The 21,931-nt window shown below is 40.1% G+C and overlaps 1 protein-coding gene across 7 annotated transcripts in view; it reads left to right on the top strand.

Moving 5' to 3' along the window:
- SEMA5A (semaphorin 5A) overlaps nucleotides 1-21,931 on the top strand; it is a 477,675-nt gene that overhangs the window by 288,061 nt on the left and 167,683 nt on the right. For all 7 annotated transcript variants that reach the window (XM_027125304.1, XM_027125302.1, XM_027125301.1 and 4 more), the window contains one exon: nucleotides 12,022-12,084. In XM_027125304.1, coding sequence (XP_026981105.1) covers nucleotides 12,022-12,084 — 63 coding nt within the window. The remainder of the gene's footprint in view (nucleotides 1-12,021; nucleotides 12,085-21,931) is intronic.

Below are 21,931 nucleotides of genomic sequence, written 5' to 3'. Positions count from 1 at the left end.
GTGTAATTATGTCTGCATTCATTTTTCTATGGCTGCTGTAACAAATTAACACCAACTTGGGGAATTAAAGCAACAGAAATTTATTCTCTCACAGTTCTAGAGGCCAGGAGTTCAAAATGATTGTTATGGAGCTAAAATCCAGGTGTCTCCTGGGCCGCGCTCTCTCTGGAGGTTCTAGGGGAGAATCTCTTCTTAGCCTTTTCTATGTTCTGGTGGCTGCATGCCTTCAATCTCAGCCTCGTGGTCACATTGCCCGTTTCTTGCTGTTTGTCAAATGTCCCTCTGTCTCCCTCATAAGGAAGCATTTGATTGTATTTAGGACCCACCTGAATAATACAGGATAATTTCCCCATCTCAAGATCCTTAATTTAATTTAATTTAACATCTGCAAAGTTCTTTTTTACCCTACAAAGTGGCATTCATTGGTTCCAGGGAATACCATATGAATATCTTTTGCAGGGGCCATTATTCAAATCTACCGACAAGGCCCCACCCCAAGACATACACGAATTTGGGTTTGTGGATGCTACTCAGAGCCATAGAGATCAAAATCAAATTCCTTCACACAAAACTGGGTAAAGTTGTGACACCTGGCAATTAGTCACCAACTCAGGCTAATCACAGAGCAAAAGATCTACTGAGAACAGATGGAAAGGGGTAAAGGGGAACTGAGTGATGTTTATCTCAAGTTATTGTAAAATTATAACAAAAATATCCATTTTCAATCCAAATATTGTAGACATTGCATATGTCAGAAAAATCACCAGCTCTCATTCTGATACTTGAAGCACTTTTGGCCTTGTTTACGAGATAGAGCTCTTTCTCGTCAAAGACTTTAGTAACAGTTATGATAATATTCCCCTGGCACATAAATAAACTGATTATACTATAGAAGAGAGACAAATTCTTGAAGAAATAAATGGCAAAATCACACATTGCTGTTGAATGCTAAATTATTTATTTGATTGCGTAAGTTCAAGCAGGTATTCATAAAATTATGAGACTGTTAAATATTAACTGGGAAGTGACTATATCAATAACGTTCATTAAGTTCTCCTTTAACATTGTGGTAATATTATAAATAATGTTTCTTGAACAGAAGTATATCACCCTGTCACACATTTTATGTAAAATAAGAGAGAAATGAAACTGCCCATATTATAAACCAGAAAACACATTTTAATGTTCATTTCTCTCAGCTGCAAACTGAAATTTATGGAACTGATGCTGAATAAGGCTGCTAAAAAGGGGTTTCCATATATTTTGTGACCTGGCAAATAGATCAATATGTTCTGAAGTTGAAGTAAAGTCCATCTTTGTAGTGGTAGGGTGCCTCTCAGGAAGCAAACGTTTATAGCGTGAATAATAAAATTATTGAGTGGTTCGGTTGGTATAAAATAACTCCCCAGTAAGGATCCATAATCTGGCCTTTATAAGTACTTCAGTGAATCTAGTAACGCATTCTAACTCAGAACCATGGAGAAAAGGAATTGGGTGTGAAGTATTGTTTGTTTTCATGAAGCTAGTTTCAAAAAATGATAGAAAATATTGATGGAAAAATTAAAAACAAACCCATATATTTACATTTATGTTGACTCTTAAGGTCACAGTTCAGGTAGAATGCCTTCATTAGGACTTAGCCACAATACAATATAGGACCCAAACTGATGAACCCAATAAAAGTGACCTTATGCTTCCAGCGAGAGAAACCTAGCACACACCATCACAAATGTGTCTTGAAAAGACAAAACTATTTTTTAACGTCAATCAAATAAAACTCTAAGTTTTATAAGACACATAAATAAAACTCAAAGAATTACAGGGGTCTACATCTTTATTTGCCGCATCTTCATGTTGCGGTTGCTGAAGTCTTTTTCTACGTCTGTTTCATGTTGCCTCAAAATAACAACCTTGGTCCTTCATGTTATTTGTGAGATACAGTTCCTTTGGAATCTTTTAACTGTATTCCTAAATAAAATCTTGTTGTATGGCTGGGAAACTCATTTCTGTATCAGGGCCAGAATTGTTTCTCTTCAGTTTCCCAATGGATCTGAAATGTGACTGCCAGTAGTCAAGTGCTCTACATAAGAATGCTTTGGTCAAAGCCATACTACAAATTTAGCTTTGTGAGGACACTTCCAACACAACATTAATGACACAAAATTGTTTACCCTTCCAGTCGATTGAGGTCCTACAGAGCATCCCATGCCAATATGCTGCTCCTCCTATATTTTTACTTTTTATTTTACAAGACCTCTTGTCATTGTCCTGTAAAGTCTTCAAGTAGTGTTAAAAAGCTCATCTTGGTCTGATATTTTTCATGACTATATAATCAATTTATTCCTTTCAGGGTACTTCTTTGCATGTGCAGAATAAATGTTACATTAGCTACAATGTCTAATTTTAATTCAGTTATTATATATATATTTAATTTCTAGTGAACATGACAATTTTTGTTGAACATAACAAATTTTGTGATGTTTGAATTGCATCATCCGGGTGATGGAGGACGTAATTGTATGTTTGAAAACTTGGTATTAGAAGCAACAGCTTTCAGACTTTTGGGAAATATTCAGCTAGGGAGCTTGTCCTTGAGAAGTCAGTCCACTCTGACTTCAACACTTTTATCCCATGCTTGATTGCTTTTATATACAAACACTTTAGCAAATTTATGTATAAAAATACTAGTCATTTCTCTAGTAATTAGATGCTTTTGCCTACATTGAGGCTAACAAATTGGACAATATGCCATTTTTCAAACCAAACCCTCTTGGATGCATGAAAATAATTTCTTTGAAACTAAGAGCAGCTGCTCTTACTAGGCTTACCTTCTAGCAACGCTTTCATTGATGGCAACATTTTGGAAGGATAACAGTTGTTTGGTGTATCAGTGTCTGACAATCATAATTCTAAATATTACACCAGATATTATAATGTCCTTTGATACTGGCCTCTTTCCTAATGCAAGTTTTTTTTCACAAAATCATCTAGAGGGGCTCACTAATGTTCAGGAGTAGGGTTATTAGAACTCATTTTCTGTTATTTTGTTTTTTCTCCATCCTCAGGTTCATTCCAAGCACTTTAAATTGCTTATCAAAGATGCTTGGTTCCTTAGAACCAAATATGCTTCCTGGAGCCCCAGATGTCTATAGATGCTAAGGGATTTTATGCATGGCATATGTTTTAATTCCACTATTTAAAAAGTCATTATATTAAAGTATACCATATACAAATTTTTTTTTTTTTTTTTTTTTTTTTTTTTGCTGTACGCGGGCCTCTCACTGTTGTGGTCTCTCCCGTTGTGGAGCACAGGCTCCGGACGCGCAGGGTCAGCGGCCATGGCTCACGGGCCCAGCCACTCTGCGGCATGTGGGATCTTCCCGGACCGGGGCACGAACCTGTATCCCCTGCATCGGCAGGCGGACTCTCAACCACTGCGCCACCAGGGAAGCCTCATATACAAAATTTTAAGGCACTGGCGGTCCTCAGTGAAGCAACTTTTATTGTATATTACCTGGATAACCTGGTATTGTAGAGCAGGGAATAAATTGCTATCATTTCAAATTCTACTCCAAATTAACTGAGATTCCAAGGTGACCTTATTTAACACTACTTAATTTGTATAAGTCAGTATTATCTCAAAAGTAAGCGGCCGAAATGACTGGATGCTGAGAGTGCTATGACTCAGTGGTCACTTGGCCTCACATTTTCTAAATGATTTAATGCTATCCTCTTGCATTATATTTATAACAAGAATTTAGTACATACCGCTTTTGCATTCTTTTATATGGGATTAGGCATAAGAATTTACTTAACAAAATGAGTCTTCTGCAGAAAAAGTGTGGAAATCGTGCTCTAGTGCTCTAGTGGATTCTGCACCTACCTTGGTGTTCCTCTTCCTGTTGTCAGGATGCAGGGAAGGGTTTGGAAGAGGAATCCTGACAGGGCACTGGCCACAGGAGCGCAGGGCATGGTAGTCTCGCCCAGCCAGCTCAAGGGCTCCAAAGCCTCACCTGTCCCTTCCACTTGGGGGCACCTGGAGCCGCTTGCAAGGCTGCGCGTGGAGAGCATTCTATACCCATGCATTTATTCAGCAAGTGGATTGTTGAACAACTGAGTTCTTGTGTGTGAAGCATTGTTCTAGGCCCTGGGGACATAGAAGTGAACCAAAAGGACAAGATGCCTGTCCAAGTGGAAGTCACCTTCTAGTCGGGGGTGGGGAGAGCAATTGCCATTTGTCCTACATAATTATATAGGCCCCAGTGAAGAGGTAACGCTTGAGCAAAGACATGCAGGAGGCACAGGCATTAGCCGGGTGTGGGTCCCAGAAAATGGGACTAGCTGGTGCACAAGCCCCAGGGAACAGGTCTGCCTTGTCTGAGGATCAGACCAGGGTGTGGGAGTGAGGGTACTAGGAAATCAGAGAGAGAGAAAATAAGTGGCTCGACTTCACAGAACATTCCAGATGGCTCTGGCTTTTACTCCAGGTGAATGAAGGGCCCCTGGAGGGCTGTGGCAGAGAGGGGATGGTATCTCAACATCCGTTTTAAAAGCACAACGTTGCGCTGTGTCAAGAGCAGACCGTGTTCTCATATTCAAGTTGTGTAATTTCACAAAATCAACCTAAGGTTTTTATATCATACCCTGGCCATACAGTTATTAACTCTAGAATTTCATTATATGAATCATGTCCCCTTTAAAATCAATAGTAGGACCATGAACGGGTCCAGAGGCTTTAAAAATGAATACATTCCATGACAGGGGAATCGATGGCTTTTATGATTAATTAATATTTACTGAATGCCTACAGCTCTGACCTTAGATGTGCACACACTTCTGTGCTTTTGGTATATATTTTTCTAAATTGTGGGAAAAAGAAAGAAAGAAACTGTGACAATCAGTAATGAAGGTCACTTACTTTGACAATTTCAGTGAAGGGAGAGTGGTTTAGAGCCCAGGCTTCCCGCCAGATTACCAAATTTGAATCTTGGTGCCCCACTTACTATTTTTGTGGCTTTTGGAAAGTGGCTTAGCCACTGTCCTCATCCGGAATATTACCGTAATGGTATTTTCCACACAAAATTATAGAGAGACTTATACATGAGGTAAACGTATAGAAAGCACCTAGCGCTGTGGTTAGCACATAACCAAAGTCTTACGAAATGTTACCAGTGTTTTGGTAAGATTTGGAAGCTAATTTGCAGCAGAGCAATGGCCCTCAGTGTGCTATCAATTGTCAGTTTCAGAATTCGTTACGTCACGACGTCTGGCTGTCTGTACTGTGTTGAATGGGATCCCTCCAAAATTCATGCTCACCTGGACTCTCAGAATGTGACCATTTTAGGAAACAGAGTCTTTGCAGGTGTAATTAGTTAAGATAAGGTTTTACTGAATTGAATGGGCCCTAATTCAAATACCAACGTTTTCATAAGAAGAGGGACATTTGGACAGAGACACACAGGGGAAACACCATGTAACGACAGAGGTGAGGACTGCAGTGATGCTTCTATAAGCCGAGGAAGGTCAATGATGGCCGGCAGCTACCAGAGGCTGGGAGAGGCCAGGAAGGGATTCTTCTCCCTTGGAGATTCCAGAAGGAATCTACTCTGGCTGACTTTAGACTTCTAGCCTTGAGAACTGTGAGAAAACAAATTTACATTGTTTAAAGCCCCCCAGTTTGCAGTGCTTTGTTACAAAGCCCCTAGGAATCTAATACATTGTCTGCTCAATTAAAAAAAAAAAAAAAAACAGCCCTCAATTTAAAAAGCCCAATTAGAAAACAAAAAGCCCCAATGAGTGTTTCACAGGTTGGCAGCTCCACCCGGCAGTGATCAAAGGAAGTTTGATGTGGTATCATTCTATGGAAGAAAATCTTGGGCTTTGATATAAGGATTTAAAAAATAGTTATAACACATATTTATGGGACTGTCTGAGGTTAGATGTTTCTCTAATGTTGGATGACTTCAGTTTTGTAAGAATAAAAAAACAGTAGTTAAAAAATAAATGCTGGAGAGGGTGTGGAGAAAAGGGAACCCTCTTGCACTGTTGGTGGGAATGTAAATTGATGCAGCCACTATGGAGAACAGTATGGAGGTTCCTTAAAAAACTGAAAATAGATCTACCATACGACCCAGCAATTCCACTACTGGGCATATATCCTGAGAAAACCATAATTCAAAAAGAGTCATGTACCACAATGTTCATTGCAGCTCTATTTACAATAGCCAGGACATGGAAGCAACCTAAGTGTCCATCACCAGATGAATGGATAAAGAAGATGTGGCACATATATACAATGGAATATTACTCAGCCATAAAAAGGAATGAAACTGCGTTATTTGTAGTGAGATGGATGGACCTAGAGTCTGTCATACAGAGTGAAGTAAGTCAGAAAGAGAAAAACAAATACCGTATGCTAACACATATATACAGAATCTAAAAGAAAAAAAATGGTTATGAAGAACCTAGGGGCAGAACAGGAATAAAGATGCAGACGTAGAGAATGGACTTGAGGACATGGGGAGGGGGAAGGGTAAGCTGGGACAAAGTCAGAGAGTGACACTGACATATGAACACTACCAAATGTAAAATAGATAGCTAGTGGGAAACAGCCACATAGCACAGCGAGATCAGCTCGGTGCTTTGTGACCACCTAGAGGGGTGGGATAGGGAGGGTGGAAGGGAGATGCAAGAGGGAGGAGTTATGGGGATATATGTATACATATAGCTGATTTACTTTGTTATAAAGCAGAAACTAACACACCATTGTAAGCAATTATACTCCAATAAAGATGTTTAAAAAAAAAACAAAAAACAGTAGTTAGAAGATATGATGAAAGTCCCCTTCCACTTCTCTAATTTGGAGGCCACCAGTAAGAATGAAATGGACTTGCCTATATTTGCCATGGGCATAAGTGCAGGGGTATGGCAAATTGATATTAAAAGTGAACGGATACACCAAATATCTGCTAAGGAGTAAAGGCAGAGAGGCAAGCTGGACAAATCCGTCCAAAGTGACTCAACTCTACTCCTTTATGTCTTGCGGGACCTTAGTTCCCCGACCACCAGGGATCGAACCAGGGCCCCAGCAGTGGAAGCATGGAGGCCTAACCACTGGACCGTCAGGGAATTCCCAAGTGCCACTTGTTTTGAACCCATCATCTGTGACCACTAAAAGCCATTAGCAAAGAAGATGCCTTTGCTTAAGGATAACTAGATTGACACTTGAGTCAGGTCACATAAAAATCACAATTGTTTCAAGTTCTGACTCGTTTGCACTCTGCTTCTCTTTTGAACACATACAGTCTCACATTCCCCCGCAATTTGTTTATAATCGCCATGACAATTTAACATTCTCCAGCATTTCACAGAAATCCATGCCATAAGAATATGAATGCAAACATATTAAAGAAAAGCCCTCAGGTGGTTGTTAATTTTTGGCACTGTGTAATTAAACTAGTTTTTTTTTTTTTAATGTTATCTTTTGCCAGTATCTAATTAGCAAAGCCATCTGCTGAAAGAGTACTGGTCCATCTGCCTAGAATGTTGTTCTCTTCATTTTTATGAAAAGTATCTGCCTTTGCTGGTCCCTGTCTAATTAACTTCTCTCGCTGCAGAATGTGATAATACACAACTTTGTTTATATACTTCCGAGAACTGTGGATTTATATGTATGTAACTCGATCATAAAAGGAGCCAATCTTTTTCTTTCTCACATCTGATTTACTCCTGAGATCCCAGCTCTGTTTATCATAACCTGAGCAAATGTGTGCACACAACAGGGAGATGTGTGCTGTGTCATGAAACAGTAGGTGCTTCCATAGATCCCCAGGGTTTCAGCAGGTGTAAAATGATTTTCTGTAAACCTACTCACTTTCCTTTTAGGTCTGTCCATAGCACTGTCAATTCCTGAAAGTTGATGATGTTGTACGTTCCAGTGTCCCACTGGATTCTGAGATGAACGTGGCTACTGCAACAATGAAAATGACCACAGATGCATTCTCAGATTTAGCATGATGTTATCTAGGCTGATGGAATTCACTTATATTTCATTGTAGACTAATACCTGATGTGTGCAAACATTATCTGTATGTGTGTTTTTCCTTCTATCACTCATTATCTATCAGTGTCTTGCACTTAGTAGGTATTTAATGAATATTTATTAAGTGAAAGAGAGAATGGTGAGTGCATTTGCATAAAGCAACACCTCTGCAAATTATTGAATAGCACAGATGTTATTTCTAACTATTTATAGACAAAAAAAAGCTGTGCCACAAACAGGAAACTCTGTGTCTTTTATTTTATTTATTTATTTATTTATTTATTTACTTTTGCGGTACGCGGGCCTCTCACTGTTGTGGCCTCTCCTGTTGCGGAGCACAGGCTCCGGACACGCAGGCTCAGCGGCCATGGCTCACGGGCCCAGCCGCTCCGCAGCATGTGGGATCTTCCTGGACTGGGGCACGAACCCGTGTCCCCTGCATTAGGCAGGCGGACTCTCAACCACTGCGCCACCAGGGAAGCCCTGAAACTCTGTGTCTTTTAAAACGTTGATGTTTCAAACTCATTGCCTTTGGATATCCAAGTAACCACATTACCACTGCTATGTGTCTGCTGTTGAAAAATATAATGAAGGAGATAATAAAGTAAATACAGAATGGGGTAGTGACTTAAGATTCCTTTTCTCTACTAGGCTCTGGTGCAATAGAAAAAGACAAGAGATGACAAAAATTAAAGATTTAATCCCCAGGATAGAAGATCATGAGTGTTGCATTGAGATCTGAAAGGTAGAATGTAGAACCCCTTAGCCTTTGTTTTTTGGGGTTTTTTTGTGTGTGTGTGTGCGGTACGCGGGCCTCTCACTGTCGTGGCCTCTCCCGTTGCGGAGCACAGGCTCCGGACGCGCAGGTTCAGTGGCCATGGCTCACGGGCCCAGCCGCTCCGCGGCATGTGGGATCTTCCCGGACCGGGGCACGAACCCGTGTCCCCTGCATCGGGAGGCGGACTCTCAACCACTGCGCCACCAGGGAAGCCCTAGCCTTCGTTTTGACTGTCATAAACATAGGTTTGGGTGGGTAGAAAAGTGTCTTAGAAGGAGTCAACCAGAAAGATGGCTTCATAAATCAGCAGTGGGATTTGTTCCAAAATTATGATGCATGAAAGAATAACAGTGAATCTCCATTGATAATAGAACAAGGAGGCTGGATTAAAGAAGTTTAATTGATTAGAATACATCTTGTGGAATAAAGAAAAGTTGTGACCAGGTTAAAACATAATCTAATTCAAACAGAGTAATTGAGTAACTTTGAGAAATCTGGTACTGGAGAGTTCCATTGATATCCATATTTCTCTCTAGAGAAAGTGTTTTTCTCCATTGCTGCCAAGTGGTCAAATAGGTAAAATCTAGTTTGCTGAGTGAACAGACAGTAGGTGATTCGTCTGGAACACCCAGTTTTAGGCCAATCTTGAAAAGACACATTTTCCTACTCCATTGTTTTTCAAATTCTGTGACATCCAATCACATGTGTTCAGCTACAATAGGTAGTTCAGTTCCATTCTTAACATAATTTCCCTTTATCCTGCCTTCTAGTCAGGTAGAAAGTGAATCAACAGAAAAGCTATACAATCATGGTCTTTAATTAATTCTGGATTTGAACATTACTGGAAAGTTGATATATTGTAATAAAAATGCCTCAGGAAAGTAACTTTGCTACTTTTAATAACCATCTTCAGAAAAATCTATAAGATTTTTCCTGTTTTCTGTGAGCCTAATAAACTTGTGTGAGCAGTTGCTCTTTCTGGCGAAACTGGATAAAGCAATGAAATATCTTTGAGAGCTCTCACATTTTTTTCCTCTTACTATCCCCTTCCAATCCTTGGCCAGTGTTTATCTTGAAAATGCAAAGGTTACTTGGACATTAGGCAGACTTGGGAAGCTGATTGTTTGCCATTTCAGCAGAAGGATTTGAAGAATTTTGATGGCATCTGATAAATATTCTTCTTGTAACTCTGGGACTAACTCTGCCCCTTGCAGCTCTTAAGTTTACTGAAGGCAGCATTACTATTTAACTTTCAACAAAATCAGTAAACCAGTGAGAGCCACTAGGAATTCCTCTTTATCTAAATCATTTCACTTAATAATTTTCCTAGTAATTATAGAGCACACATTCCTCCTTGTGATGTATAACTCTAAATCCTCTTGATGATACATAAAATCCAAGTTATTATGGGGTGTACTTTGCTAAAGAATGTATCATAGTGTATCAATTCTGTTTTGAGTTTAAGTAAGGGCGAAGGCATGGATATCTCTATTTAAATGAAAACAACAGAATGAGCTTTTATACAGGGATGTGCTAAAGGAAAGCTCCACTCAGAATAACAGCAGTGCGCTTGTTTTATCTGTGCTTCATAGGGATATATAATTATGCAACTGTACATGAAGTTCTTAGCTCTTCTCTGGAGGTGTCATCACGTCTCATAAAAGTATCTGTCATTCTAGTAAGGAATTCAAGCCATTTGTTTGCATTAGATGCTAATTAGCTGTAACCTTATTGTTGCCACTAAACATTATGAACAGGAAAACATCACAGGAAGAATGAACAACTTCTCTTATCAGATGTTGACACAGACAAAAATCTCTAAGTCTGCACAAGGGAAAACAGTTATAGTATTGTTTCTGTTTGAAAGGCACTGAAGTGGTTCTCTCTTTTATACAAAAGAAAAGAACACTTTTCGTATGAATTCATATTTGCCAAATAAGATAAGATGCAAGATGCAGCGTTTTATGTTTTAATCTCTGTTGTGTAACATTCTTTGGAGAACAGTAGATATTAGATAATGGTGTTAATATGACTTTGTTATTCTCAGTTTAGGAGAATTAGCAAAAAACAAAACCCTTCTTTTTACAAGTAAGAGTGAAGGCATTATTCTCTTTCATAATATTTGACATTAGTATTTTTTGGCTTAGTTTAGTTTATTGTGTAACAATAGTCCAAATTAAAAGCAAATTGTCCCTCGCTTCAATTTTTTCTGATAATGATTTAACTGGTTCTTCAGAAATCTTGAATTCTTCAGAAATCCAACTCTAATAGTAAGATAGAACATACTTGTAGTAACAGGTGGACAGAATGGAGAAAACATGTTTGCCCTATAAAAGTCCACATTCCATAAAATAATGGAAAAGATATATATCTCAGATACTTAGATCTTTTCAAAATATGATTCACAGTCTCAACATATTGGCCATTAATGTTTGCAGGTATCATTTCTTCCTGTGAAGTAGGTTCTGTATGTTACCTTAACTAATCACAGGTCCATTTGTGGGTTAGCATCAGATGTGAAAGAATGCATATTACACTGATCAGCGTGAGTTAGATTTGGAAAGTGAGGGAGAAAATTTAAAAGTCATGGCTCTAAGTATTTAGCCAGAGCTAATAACTGTATAAAAATTATTGGCATTGGGAGGAAGTAGTAGCTGGGCTTTTGCATGAGCTGTTTATTTTATTGACTCTTCATCGTTTATATATGTCTTTGGGGAGTAAGGATGTGCAAAATCACTCTTGCTTCATTATCTGTGAATATTGGTAAATGACAGACTATTAACCTAGGATATACACCTCTAAATGAGAATGTAGATCATTTTGTTTCAAGGCTTCTCTTTTCAGCATCCTATGAATCTCTTCTGTAGTTTTACTGAAATGAGTGTGTCTGTAATCAGTGAAGTAGTCACCAACTCAGGGCGTGTGCTTCTCTTATACTGACTAGTTTTAAAGCACGTTATTACTGCACAAATGAAAGTACTTAGGGGGTGAGTCCTTTAAAATGCTTCAATTTGAAAGCTCAGTATAAACCCACATGACTGAATTCCATGTTTTTGGTGTAAATTCTATGTTAGTATGACAATGTTGGTGTCATGGTGTGCCCACCTTACCTAATCTGGTTACCAATACCTTATTATGTTTTTCCCTTTTACTCAGTCAAAGGCCTTTTATTCAGTTGTTATCGTTTTGGTGTTTCCTCTAGGCTGTGGAGTGGGCGTGTGATGAAGCAACGAAGAAGGCCTGTTACAGCAAAGGCAAGTCCCAGGTGAGGAAGATGCCGTGATGGGTAGTCATCACCTTTGTGAGGGATAGTACATGGAACGTTTAATATGAAGGCTATTCCCGCTTATGATGCCATGGAAACTGAAAAAAGAAGCAAGATTCAAAATATATGCACAGTCAATTCTCAAGGTTTTAACACTGAAGCAAGATTAACAACAATCAGCTGTTAGGATTCAGAACATATGATCAGATATAATTTGCACTCCCAGTCATTAGAGTAAGGTAAGAAATTAATTGGTTGTGATGTCATTTCGAAAGATATGGGCTTGAATTTTGAAAATACTATTTTAATTTCCCCCAATCATATCTTACAGCTAACTCCAGAAAGTAGCTATATGATAAATATAATTACTATATCAAAAATGATTTGAGGTTTTTTATAATTCATCTTAACATGTCTTTAAAATAAGTTCTCTCTCTCTCCATATGAAGCTCTACATGGCCAAGTTCCTAAGGAAAGAGCAGATTATAGCTAACATTGGAAATACATTTCTTGAGCTACTGTGCACATTGCAGGCCTACTTTCACATGACTGGTGGGCTTAGAAAGAGACATGAATCTCTTTTCCAAGGAAGTCTGTTTCTGAGGAAATCCCACTGGATCATCTTGAGGAAACGCTTCTGCAGCTGGTGCATAAGCTCATTATGTCTCATTCTGTTAGTGATCATCTAATACTTTATTGGAACGTGGGCCTTTCCGATGTGAATCACACTTTGGGTCACCGAGTAAAGCAGACTCACAGGGAGCAGCAAAGAGGGCTCGCTGCACAAAGTGTGGTCCCAGGGCCAAGGGCTTGAGGAAAAATACAGCAAACGGAGAGGGCGCTGCTAAAAGATGCTTACACCATCTGTGTTTGTCCAAGAGGGTTACGCGCTTTATTTTACCCAATTTCATTTCCTGTTTCTTTGTCTTTTAACTCAACAGTTTTGAGAGTCAGACATGGAGGCAGGTCTCAGCAAACTTAGTCATTGGCTTTCCCAAAACTAGGAAAGAGTTAGGAAGTAAAGAACTAGGCAGAAGGAAGGAGAGAAGGAAGAAAATGCGATCTTAGCTAGAGAAACACTTGGAGACATTTTACAAAAGCAGAAATTGATGAATGCTGTTTACTGAAAGATATCTAACCTCAGAAGGTACCTCTGGGATAAAGCATCAGAGGCACAAGAAGATTTAAAAGTGGCACCAGGTTCCAAAGAATCAGAATATCGTCTCTTAAGTTACCCCCCAAAATAAATAAATCAGTACATAGTAAATTTATTTACCTCTATAACAAATTCAGAAGAGTTTGTATAAATTATGTATGAAACCTTTGAAAACGTTCTTCCTATTTGGTTTTTCCTCTCCTCCCTGTAACGCTTACATGTTTGATAGGACAGGTGGATTCCTGCCCTTTTTTTTGCTTCTCACTCATCTCGGAGCACAAGAAATTCTTCAAGTAAGACCCCCGTAGTGAGGAGTGAAAGCTGGGGAATCAGATCTGCCTCGGGGGGGGAGGGTGGGAAAAACGACTTTCTTTCCTCTAGCAAGATCCACTGATGGGAGGCACTGGCCTGTCTCTCCAAGGTTCTCATGCCAACACTGATCCCTTTGTCTGGCGACATCAGTGCCCCCAGGGTGCCTGGGCACCGTCTGTGACCTCATTCTGCCCATGCTTTCTTCTCCCTTTTACTTTTCCTCTTTTCTCTCCTTTCTCTTCTTGTCTTCATCTTCCTCTGGTACTTTAGGGCTTCTTCCTCCCCTTCCTTCTTGCTGGGGCTGTGATACACCCACAAGCAGCACTATTCAGTTTTGGGAAACCCCGCCAAAATCTTTGTGGACACCTGCCTGTCTTAAGGCCTGTCTGAGGACATGTGTAGTTGGTAGCCCTGGGTCGGCGGGTGGCTGGGCCTCCCTTCCCTTCCGAGGCCCCATCTAACTGTTCCCCACCCTGCCTCCCTCCCCCATCTCCCTGGACTTGTGTGTCCCCACTCCTCAGGGGTTCCTGCCTGACCTGTCCCACCCCACTCTGCATCACTTCTCAGTAGCCATTTGTATTTCCTGGTCAGGCTGCGTTTTAGTTATTCAGCCCCCTCCCCTGAGCTGGGCCACATGAATTCTTGTTGAGCCCAGGACACAGCCTGTAGTGGCTGTTTGACTTCACTCCACTAAGGAGCGAGCAAACACGTAAGCCTTCATCTGGCTTCTGCCCTCACCACTCCCGATGCCGGAGCCACTTCTTGTGGTGGAGTCTGTCCTGGCCTCTACCTGCCACATGCCAGTGATTCCTTTCACCCATCATGACAACCAAGATCAACCAAGAATGTCTCCAGACATTGCCGAACAGTGACTTGGGTGAAAATCCCAGGCGTAATTCCCAAGATGGTATTGTATTGGCAACTTTTACATTGTCTGTTTTGAATTTTGCTCTCCCTTTAAGAGTACTTTCATATTTCATCTAGATCACACTTATTTATTCATTTCAAGGGCTTTAAAAAAATGTCCTCTCTGTGGACTTCAGTCTCCTGTGTGTTAAAGGAAAACATTCAATTACTTAATCTAGCCAAGGTTTCTCCTGCTAATAGTCTATGAGTCTACAATTTTAAAACAATCCGTGTGGTAGCCTTATACTAGTAGATTATTACTCCGTGGGGTGAAAAGTTGCTTCTGCTGAATCAAAATTGTCCCATATTTTTCCTTAAGCTGTGATCATTCATTGTTTGATGCTTAGAAATTAAGCAAGTAAAAACCAGAGAACACACAGGAAAGGCCATCTTTCATGCCTATTAGGAATATATCTTTGATTCACAGAAAGGACAGATCATTATTATACATAATTGAGGTTTCCTGATAAACAGAAAGAAAATGAGCAAAACAAACATTGTCAAAGAAAATCGTACCTTTAAGTTCCACATGTTTCTGGTTTCAATGGGCTAAGAACAATGGCAAACCCCAGTAATTATAAATCGATTCAAACTGTGTTTGTGGATGGGATTTTTTTTTTTAAGATGAATGTGTTAAGACAGATGAAGATGAATTTCAAAGTGCCAATGTGAGAAAGAGAAATGGCATATTCTTTTAGGTTGCATGAAGTACACTGATAAACTCACAGACAGTTTTGAACAACCTACGCTTGGTTGAAATAGAATTCAGTTTTGTAGCAGAGCCATGTGCGATGAAGTTCATGTGCACAAAATGATGTGATAGGTCTATGAAGGCAGCAGCCTAGGCAGCGCTGCTGGGCTGGTCCAGGGCTGGTGAGAGCAGAGGGACATCCAGGGATCTTCATTTTCTGTTACTAGTTCCTTTCTCTTATATAGCATCTCTGTGGCTTTCTTAAAGTGGCACCTGGCACAACAGCCATCAGAGATCCTGAGCCCAGCTCCTGGAACACAGAAGGGAAGGAAACAAACAGCTCCAAAGGTCTAGTCCCTGAATTCAGAATTCATTCAACCCCAATTTCCCTGTTCTGACATTTCAAGGAGCCAAATCAGGAGACATTTCCATAGAGTCCATTTGACTGAAATGTAACCTCTCTTTGGGGGAGTGGAATTCAGATTTTCTTAGTAGCTCTGAGTTTAGAAATAAGAATTCAATTGTTTTCTATTTTTGTTGGAGTTAGAGTAATATGGAAACTTACACACAAATTTACAAAGTTTCCCTTCTCCCTGAAATAGAGTAATGCAAAATGTGACATCTCAAAAATGTGAAAAATGCTAGCCATTTTGTCTGAACTCATTTTTTCCTACCCTAAGAAAAGTGGTCTGTGCTTCTCCACATAATGCCTTTTACTGCAGAGCCAAGAATGTGGAGCGTGGATGAGGCGCTGGGCCTTCAGGGGTGCGCCCACTCAGTCCTCTGGGGAGAGCATTCCTCCGCGGGCTGCAGAGGGGAGAAGAGAGAGGGCACATTTCCTCGTGTTCCCCATGTTGCTGGGACCGACACGGACATCATTTCACGTTCAGTCGATTAAAATGACCATTTAGGGAATCAACGTCAAGAAAATGTAGCCAGATCTTTGATTTGAGCCTGTGTAGCAGAGAAGGGAGGACGGAGACTGTCAATTCTTGGTGAGCTTTGAATTCTATTTTACTTAAAATTTTCAGCTCACTTGGGAGAAAAGGGGTGACTTGACCTAAAATGGCTTAAACATCCTATCTGTGAAAACAGGAGTGGGAAATCTGTGTTGTTTATGGATTCAAAAAGTTTCATAATAAAATCTGTTGTATTTAGTTATTTTTGAAACATCACTCTAGACATTGGCTTCTAGAAGTATTTAAATGTGTTTTACACAAATGTTATTTTAAACGTAAATAGTCGATTCTCTTGTGATCTAACAAAAGCTCCTTGTCTGCTTGGGGTTATTATGTCTAAACCAAAGCCCTTCCTACCATGACCTTTAGGAACTTTACAGAGGAAACACAACCGATTATTAAGGGAATGAAAGAGCTCCTTTATGCACATATTATACTTTATAATTTTCAAAAGATTCTCGTTTGTGATCTCATTTCAGTATTTTTAACACCAAGTTCCTAGAATGATTTTGCAAGTTAGTGGGAGAGTTTGGATTAGAATCCAGTGCTCTGTGTATTGCTCTTCCTGCTGTGTCCTGTGGTCCTGCTTCCCAGGTTGTCAAATTCTGCTCATAAACAGGTAAATTCCAGAGAAGAAAAACATGATGCCATGCCGCCTGGGAACCTGTGATGTAGGGGGTGAAACAACGTTTTCATCCAAGGTGCCAATATTTGGAAAGCTATGAGTTAGCTGGTGCAGGCAGCACACTACAGAACTGCCTTTGTTCTGTATAATTGCTCCAAAAACGGAGGGTTCTTTAAGATCAGATACTAACAACCTGTGCAGATTACACATACCAAATTTTGGTTCATAAAATTGAGGTTCCTTCACAAGTTACCCTTGGAGTCAGAGCTCAGTTGAAAACAATCTCATTAGGTAAATAAATATATATAATATACTCTATTAATACACTTATATAGCATACACTCTTTTAATATATATTCATATATATGTGTATCCATATATTTATAGTTTTATAGATATACATATAAATATCTATATTTATATATCTAAATATGGACATAATAGTATGTCTATATATTTATATAAATGCTTCTGTAATATGTATGCATATATATTCATATGTAATATATGTCTCCTATATATGTATATATGTCTTATATATGTGTGTGTGTGTGTTTATATATATATATTTACATCTGATTGGATGGTCCAGTTTTTTAAGATCCACAGTTAGTCTTTCTTCAAGCAGAACATCTGTTTGGGAAATAAATATGATGAAGTGCTGCAGGGCAAACCCAGTTATTTCATGAAGAAAATTGTCCCCAAACACATGCTCTCTCTGCTGGGGCCTCGGTCTTATGTCCTTGAGATCAAGTGGGCATCGGCTGTCGCATCTAAAAGCTCTTTCGGTGAGTCAGCAACTGTGCATGTCAGCTCTCAATTCAAGCAGGAATTGCTTCAAAGTCAAGGACAGGTTGACCCACCGGTGGGACTGCAGGCACAAGCGGGTTATTTTAATGTTTAAGTGCTATTATCAAAGTGAGGTAGATGAGTTTCACTGTAACAACAGAAGCCATGTGCTGGCAGGCTCCCGGGAGCCTTGGGAACGTGCACTGTGTCTTCCTGGAAAACTGGAATTCCTTAAATCCCCTTATGCCATTTTTGAGCTACAGAAATGGGAGAAAAGAAACAAATTCTCAGGTGAGATTCTTATCATGGACATTTAGATAAGCTCATTTAAAAGATAAACCTAGAGTAGAACCTCCTGAAAGGACTTCTGTGTTATATTTTAAAACACGTGGTCCAAGCAGTACTTCTAGTAGGTTCAGGTAACCCGTGAAAAGCCCCTGTCTGTAGCAAAGACTGACAAAGTGATAGACTATAGATTTTCCCATAGGAGAATTGGGATTTGGGGATCACCATCATGAGGAGACTCAGTATTACAGGGCCTGGCACTCAGCCATTTCCTGTCATTCTTAATTTTTTTTTTTTTTTTTTTTTTTTTTTTGCGTTACGCGGGCCTCTCACTGTCGTGGCCTCTCCCATTGCGGAGCACAGGCTCCAGACGCGCAGGCTCAGCGGCCACGGCTCACGGGCCCAGCCGCCGCGCGGCATGTGGGATCTTCCCGGACCGGGGCACGAGCCCGCGTCCCCTGCATCGGCAGGCGGACTCTCAACCACTGCGCCACCACTGATTCATAAATTGATCTTCTGCTCCAAAGCAAAGTACTTCTGCTTTCTTTCATTTCTGTTTTTACATTCTGTTTTGCTTGGACTTTCTCCAATCTCTCATCAAAAAAAAAGAAAGAAAAAGAGAAAGTTGTTATTTGCAATGTATTTATTTGCTTAGGATTCACATCCAGTCTGTTTCTAGATAGAATCAGTTGAGCAGTTTGTGAATTAACCATGAGGGAACATTTAGGGGAGTGAAACAGGAAGGGGCTGAGCTGAGCTGACCCAGACTGTCGGGCGAATGAGTTCAGCCTTGGACAGTTAAGAAGAAACACGGAAGTACCACCCCGCCTCCAGTGGTTCCTCCTATTGGACACAGAGGGTGAGAAGAGCTCGTCCAGCCTCACTGGTGATGGGACAGAACTCTTCCCCCCTCCCCATCCTCTTCTCTGTTCCCTCCAACCTTGCATGCTGGGCTTACCTAAAGCATTACCCTCCTCAGGCCCCACTTACCGTACGTAAGCAACTACGGCTTTCACGGAGCTGGTGATGCCTGCATCCTCTTAGTAAAGACCGCATAAGCCTCCATGTCCGATTGTCCAGTTTCCTGACATTTACCTGCTTCCTTCCCTACATCCTCACTCAACATGAGGGAGCCTATCAGCATCGGGGAGACACACAGCCCAGGTAACCTTTCCCAGAGGGTACAGTGTATTCTCGTGATTTCCAGAACATACTTTTTAAATTCTCTGTTCTAATTCTTTAAAAAAATTTTTTTGATGTGGACCATTTTTAAAAAGTCTTTCTTGAATTTGTTACAGTATTGCTTCTGTTTTATGTTTTGGTTTTTTGGCCGCAAGGCATGTGGGATCTTAGCTCCCCGACCAGGGATCGAACCCTCACCCCCTGCATTGGAAGGCGAAGTCTTAACCACTGGACCACCAGGGAAGTCCCTCTCTGTTCTAATTGGAATAATATTGTGCCCTCCCTCATTTACTTTTTTCCAGGATTTTTTTTGACAACCGGTTGGATTTGTCCTTCTGCTCTGACACAGGTCAGCATCCTGGGTATCACATCCCCAGCCATCTTTCTAGTTCTTCATCAAGTTTGTAATGGGCCTTCAGGAAGGTTAATGACCTACAGTCCTGTTTTCACTTTGTCTTTCTTTGGGGAGATTAAGATAAACACCACATCTGTTATCTTTATTGTTTCTTTTCCCAAAATTGATTAGAGGCCCTTGCTTTTTCTTCACCAGGTCTGTAAGACTCAGCCAGGAGAGCACCTCTTTTCAATGGGGATGATTCTCTTGGAATAACTTACCCTTGGCCAAGTTCATGGTGATATGACTGCCTCTAGAGCATTTCTACCTGTGTCAGTCTCCTGCTTTAAAAAAACAAAACGCGGAAAGTTCTTTTATGTTTTGACTCATTCTTGAGAGAGTTCTAAAAGCAGCAACAGAAAACAAACAAAATCTCCACATCTCTCCACTGTCTGTAATTTTCTCTCATTCTTTATTATAGTGTCATTGTTGTGTCTGCTTTGTCCATTCCGGCCATCAAGAGCCATCTCAGCCCTGTGTTCCCCGAGTTGTCTTTCTGGAGTGCCCTCAGACGCCATTAGGTCTGGGGTTTCCACCCTGGCCTTGATCCTGTCTCTGCAAACTCTGTGCCCCTCTGCTCTCTGAGGCGGCGCACCCCTCCTCTGTGTTCTCTGAGTGAGAGCTCCCTGACCCTGGGAAGGGATAACGATGTGCCTTTTTGATGTCTTGGTTTGTTCTTTCTCTTCAGAACTCTTCTTCCCTTTCTCCAGGTATAAAAGCAAAACAGAACAGAACAAAATAAGCCTCCCTATCAGGTGTACCTTTCTCAGTTACTCAATTTATTGTCTTCCTTTGACACTCATTTCTTAATTTGTCTAATAGTTAATTTCGATCTTTCATTCTGTCCTTTTTTTTCCCTCAGTCAAAGTATCTTCAGTTTAGCAGCCAATGATAATTTGTTGTTTTTTTTTTCCGCACACACACACACTGTATTTTATTTTTACAGGAGATAAATAGACTGACACCAAGCATTGTAAATGGATGACCACGACAGAAGCAACAATGATTGCAATTACCAAACACGAAACACACTCACACTATGTCATAATATTGACATTCAGTCCAGGAATCCTCCACTGTAACAGCTCCTTTACTTTGCAGTGAAAATTGATTGGTATATTTTTTGCCTCTGAGTCCTCGTGGGATTTTTTTTTTTAATTCAAACAGAAAGTCACAAAAATTATAATCATCCTCATCAGTTCACTCAGTCCCATGTAATTAATTTTTTTTCATCTTGATCTTTTGTTAGCACTTTTATGAATTCATCAGTTTTCCATTAGAGTTCTGAAAATGCTTATTCATTCAGTTCAGCAGTATAGTCAGTTACCAGAAACCTGTACTTGTCAGAGTCTTTTCCATGAATTCCTTGAAGATGAAACCCTTTTATAGGAACATTTTTGCAAAAGCATCAGAGTACACCCAGAACTGTCTGTAAAAGACAAAAGACCACGGTTAAAGATTTGATGGAGGTTCATAATAATGCAATTGGCAAGGAAATTTAGTTATTTCTGAGATATACATTTTAAAGTAATAACTAGAATTATGACTTATAACATTATACCAGAACATATAAGATTTTTAGAAATTTCATGTAATGTCTGAAACATTTATATTAACATATTTCCATACAAAAAAATCAAAGAAAGTTTAGTATTAGTTGTTTTTTTGTTTGTTTGTTTGTTTTTTAGACTGCAGGATAATTTGTTGCTTTTATTGTTAGTAGTAGTATTAGGAAAATTATCTACCTTCGATATTTCACTTTACAGTTAGAAAACAAATTCAAATATTTTAGCTCATTTTATATCCACAGCTAGGCCATGCCACAGGCTGAGTTATGGCAAATCAACATTTCGTGGAGACTGAGGCTCCATTCCACTGAAGAGAGCATTGCTGTGCCGTTAGATCCAGATCCTCCTGATTGGGGAAATGTGTGTCAAACCGATATATCCCCATGCAGCATCTTCTAGGTCTGGTTGGTTGGTCAGTCACCATTTCCTGTTCATTTGCTGGAGTCTGACTTTGCCCTTTCACACGGAAGCAGGAGGGACTGAATTATGGAAGTAGTTTCCTTACCTGTCTCCTGAACTGCCCTATCACATCTCTACTAGCTTCCACATGGTCCAGAGTGGTCCCTCATTTACAAACATCACCTCAGGTCAAAACTGCATGCAGTGGCACAGGGAGATCAGCTCGGTGCTCTGTGACCACCTAGAGGGGTGGGATAGGGAGGGTGGGAGGGAGACGCAAGAGGGAGGGGATATGGGGATATATGTATATGTATAGCTGATTCACTTTGTTATACAGCAGAATCTAACACAACATTGTAAAGCAATTATACTCCAGTAAAGATGTTTAAAAAACAACAACTGCATGCAGTAAAAACATAAAACGGTTCCTTCACATTCAGAATAAAAAGTAAACTCACTGGTCTGGCACACCTGGCCTGTGTCTGGCTCCCCAGCTTATGTCTACCTCTTCTGTACATAGTGAAAGCACGGTGCTTTCTCCAACCGTGATGCCTTGTCACAGTCCATTCTTTCTGCTGAGA

This window comes from Aethalodelphis obliquidens, unplaced genomic scaffold (genome assembly GCF_003676395.1).
Source record: "Aethalodelphis obliquidens isolate GAN/ISIS:26980383/991018 unplaced genomic scaffold, ASM367639v1 scaffold29, whole genome shotgun sequence".
Classification (NCBI taxonomy): Eukaryota; Metazoa; Chordata; class Mammalia; order Artiodactyla; family Delphinidae; genus Aethalodelphis; species Aethalodelphis obliquidens.
The sequence above is the reverse complement of the archived record's forward strand: the minus strand, read 5'-3'. Positions and strand labels throughout refer to the sequence as shown.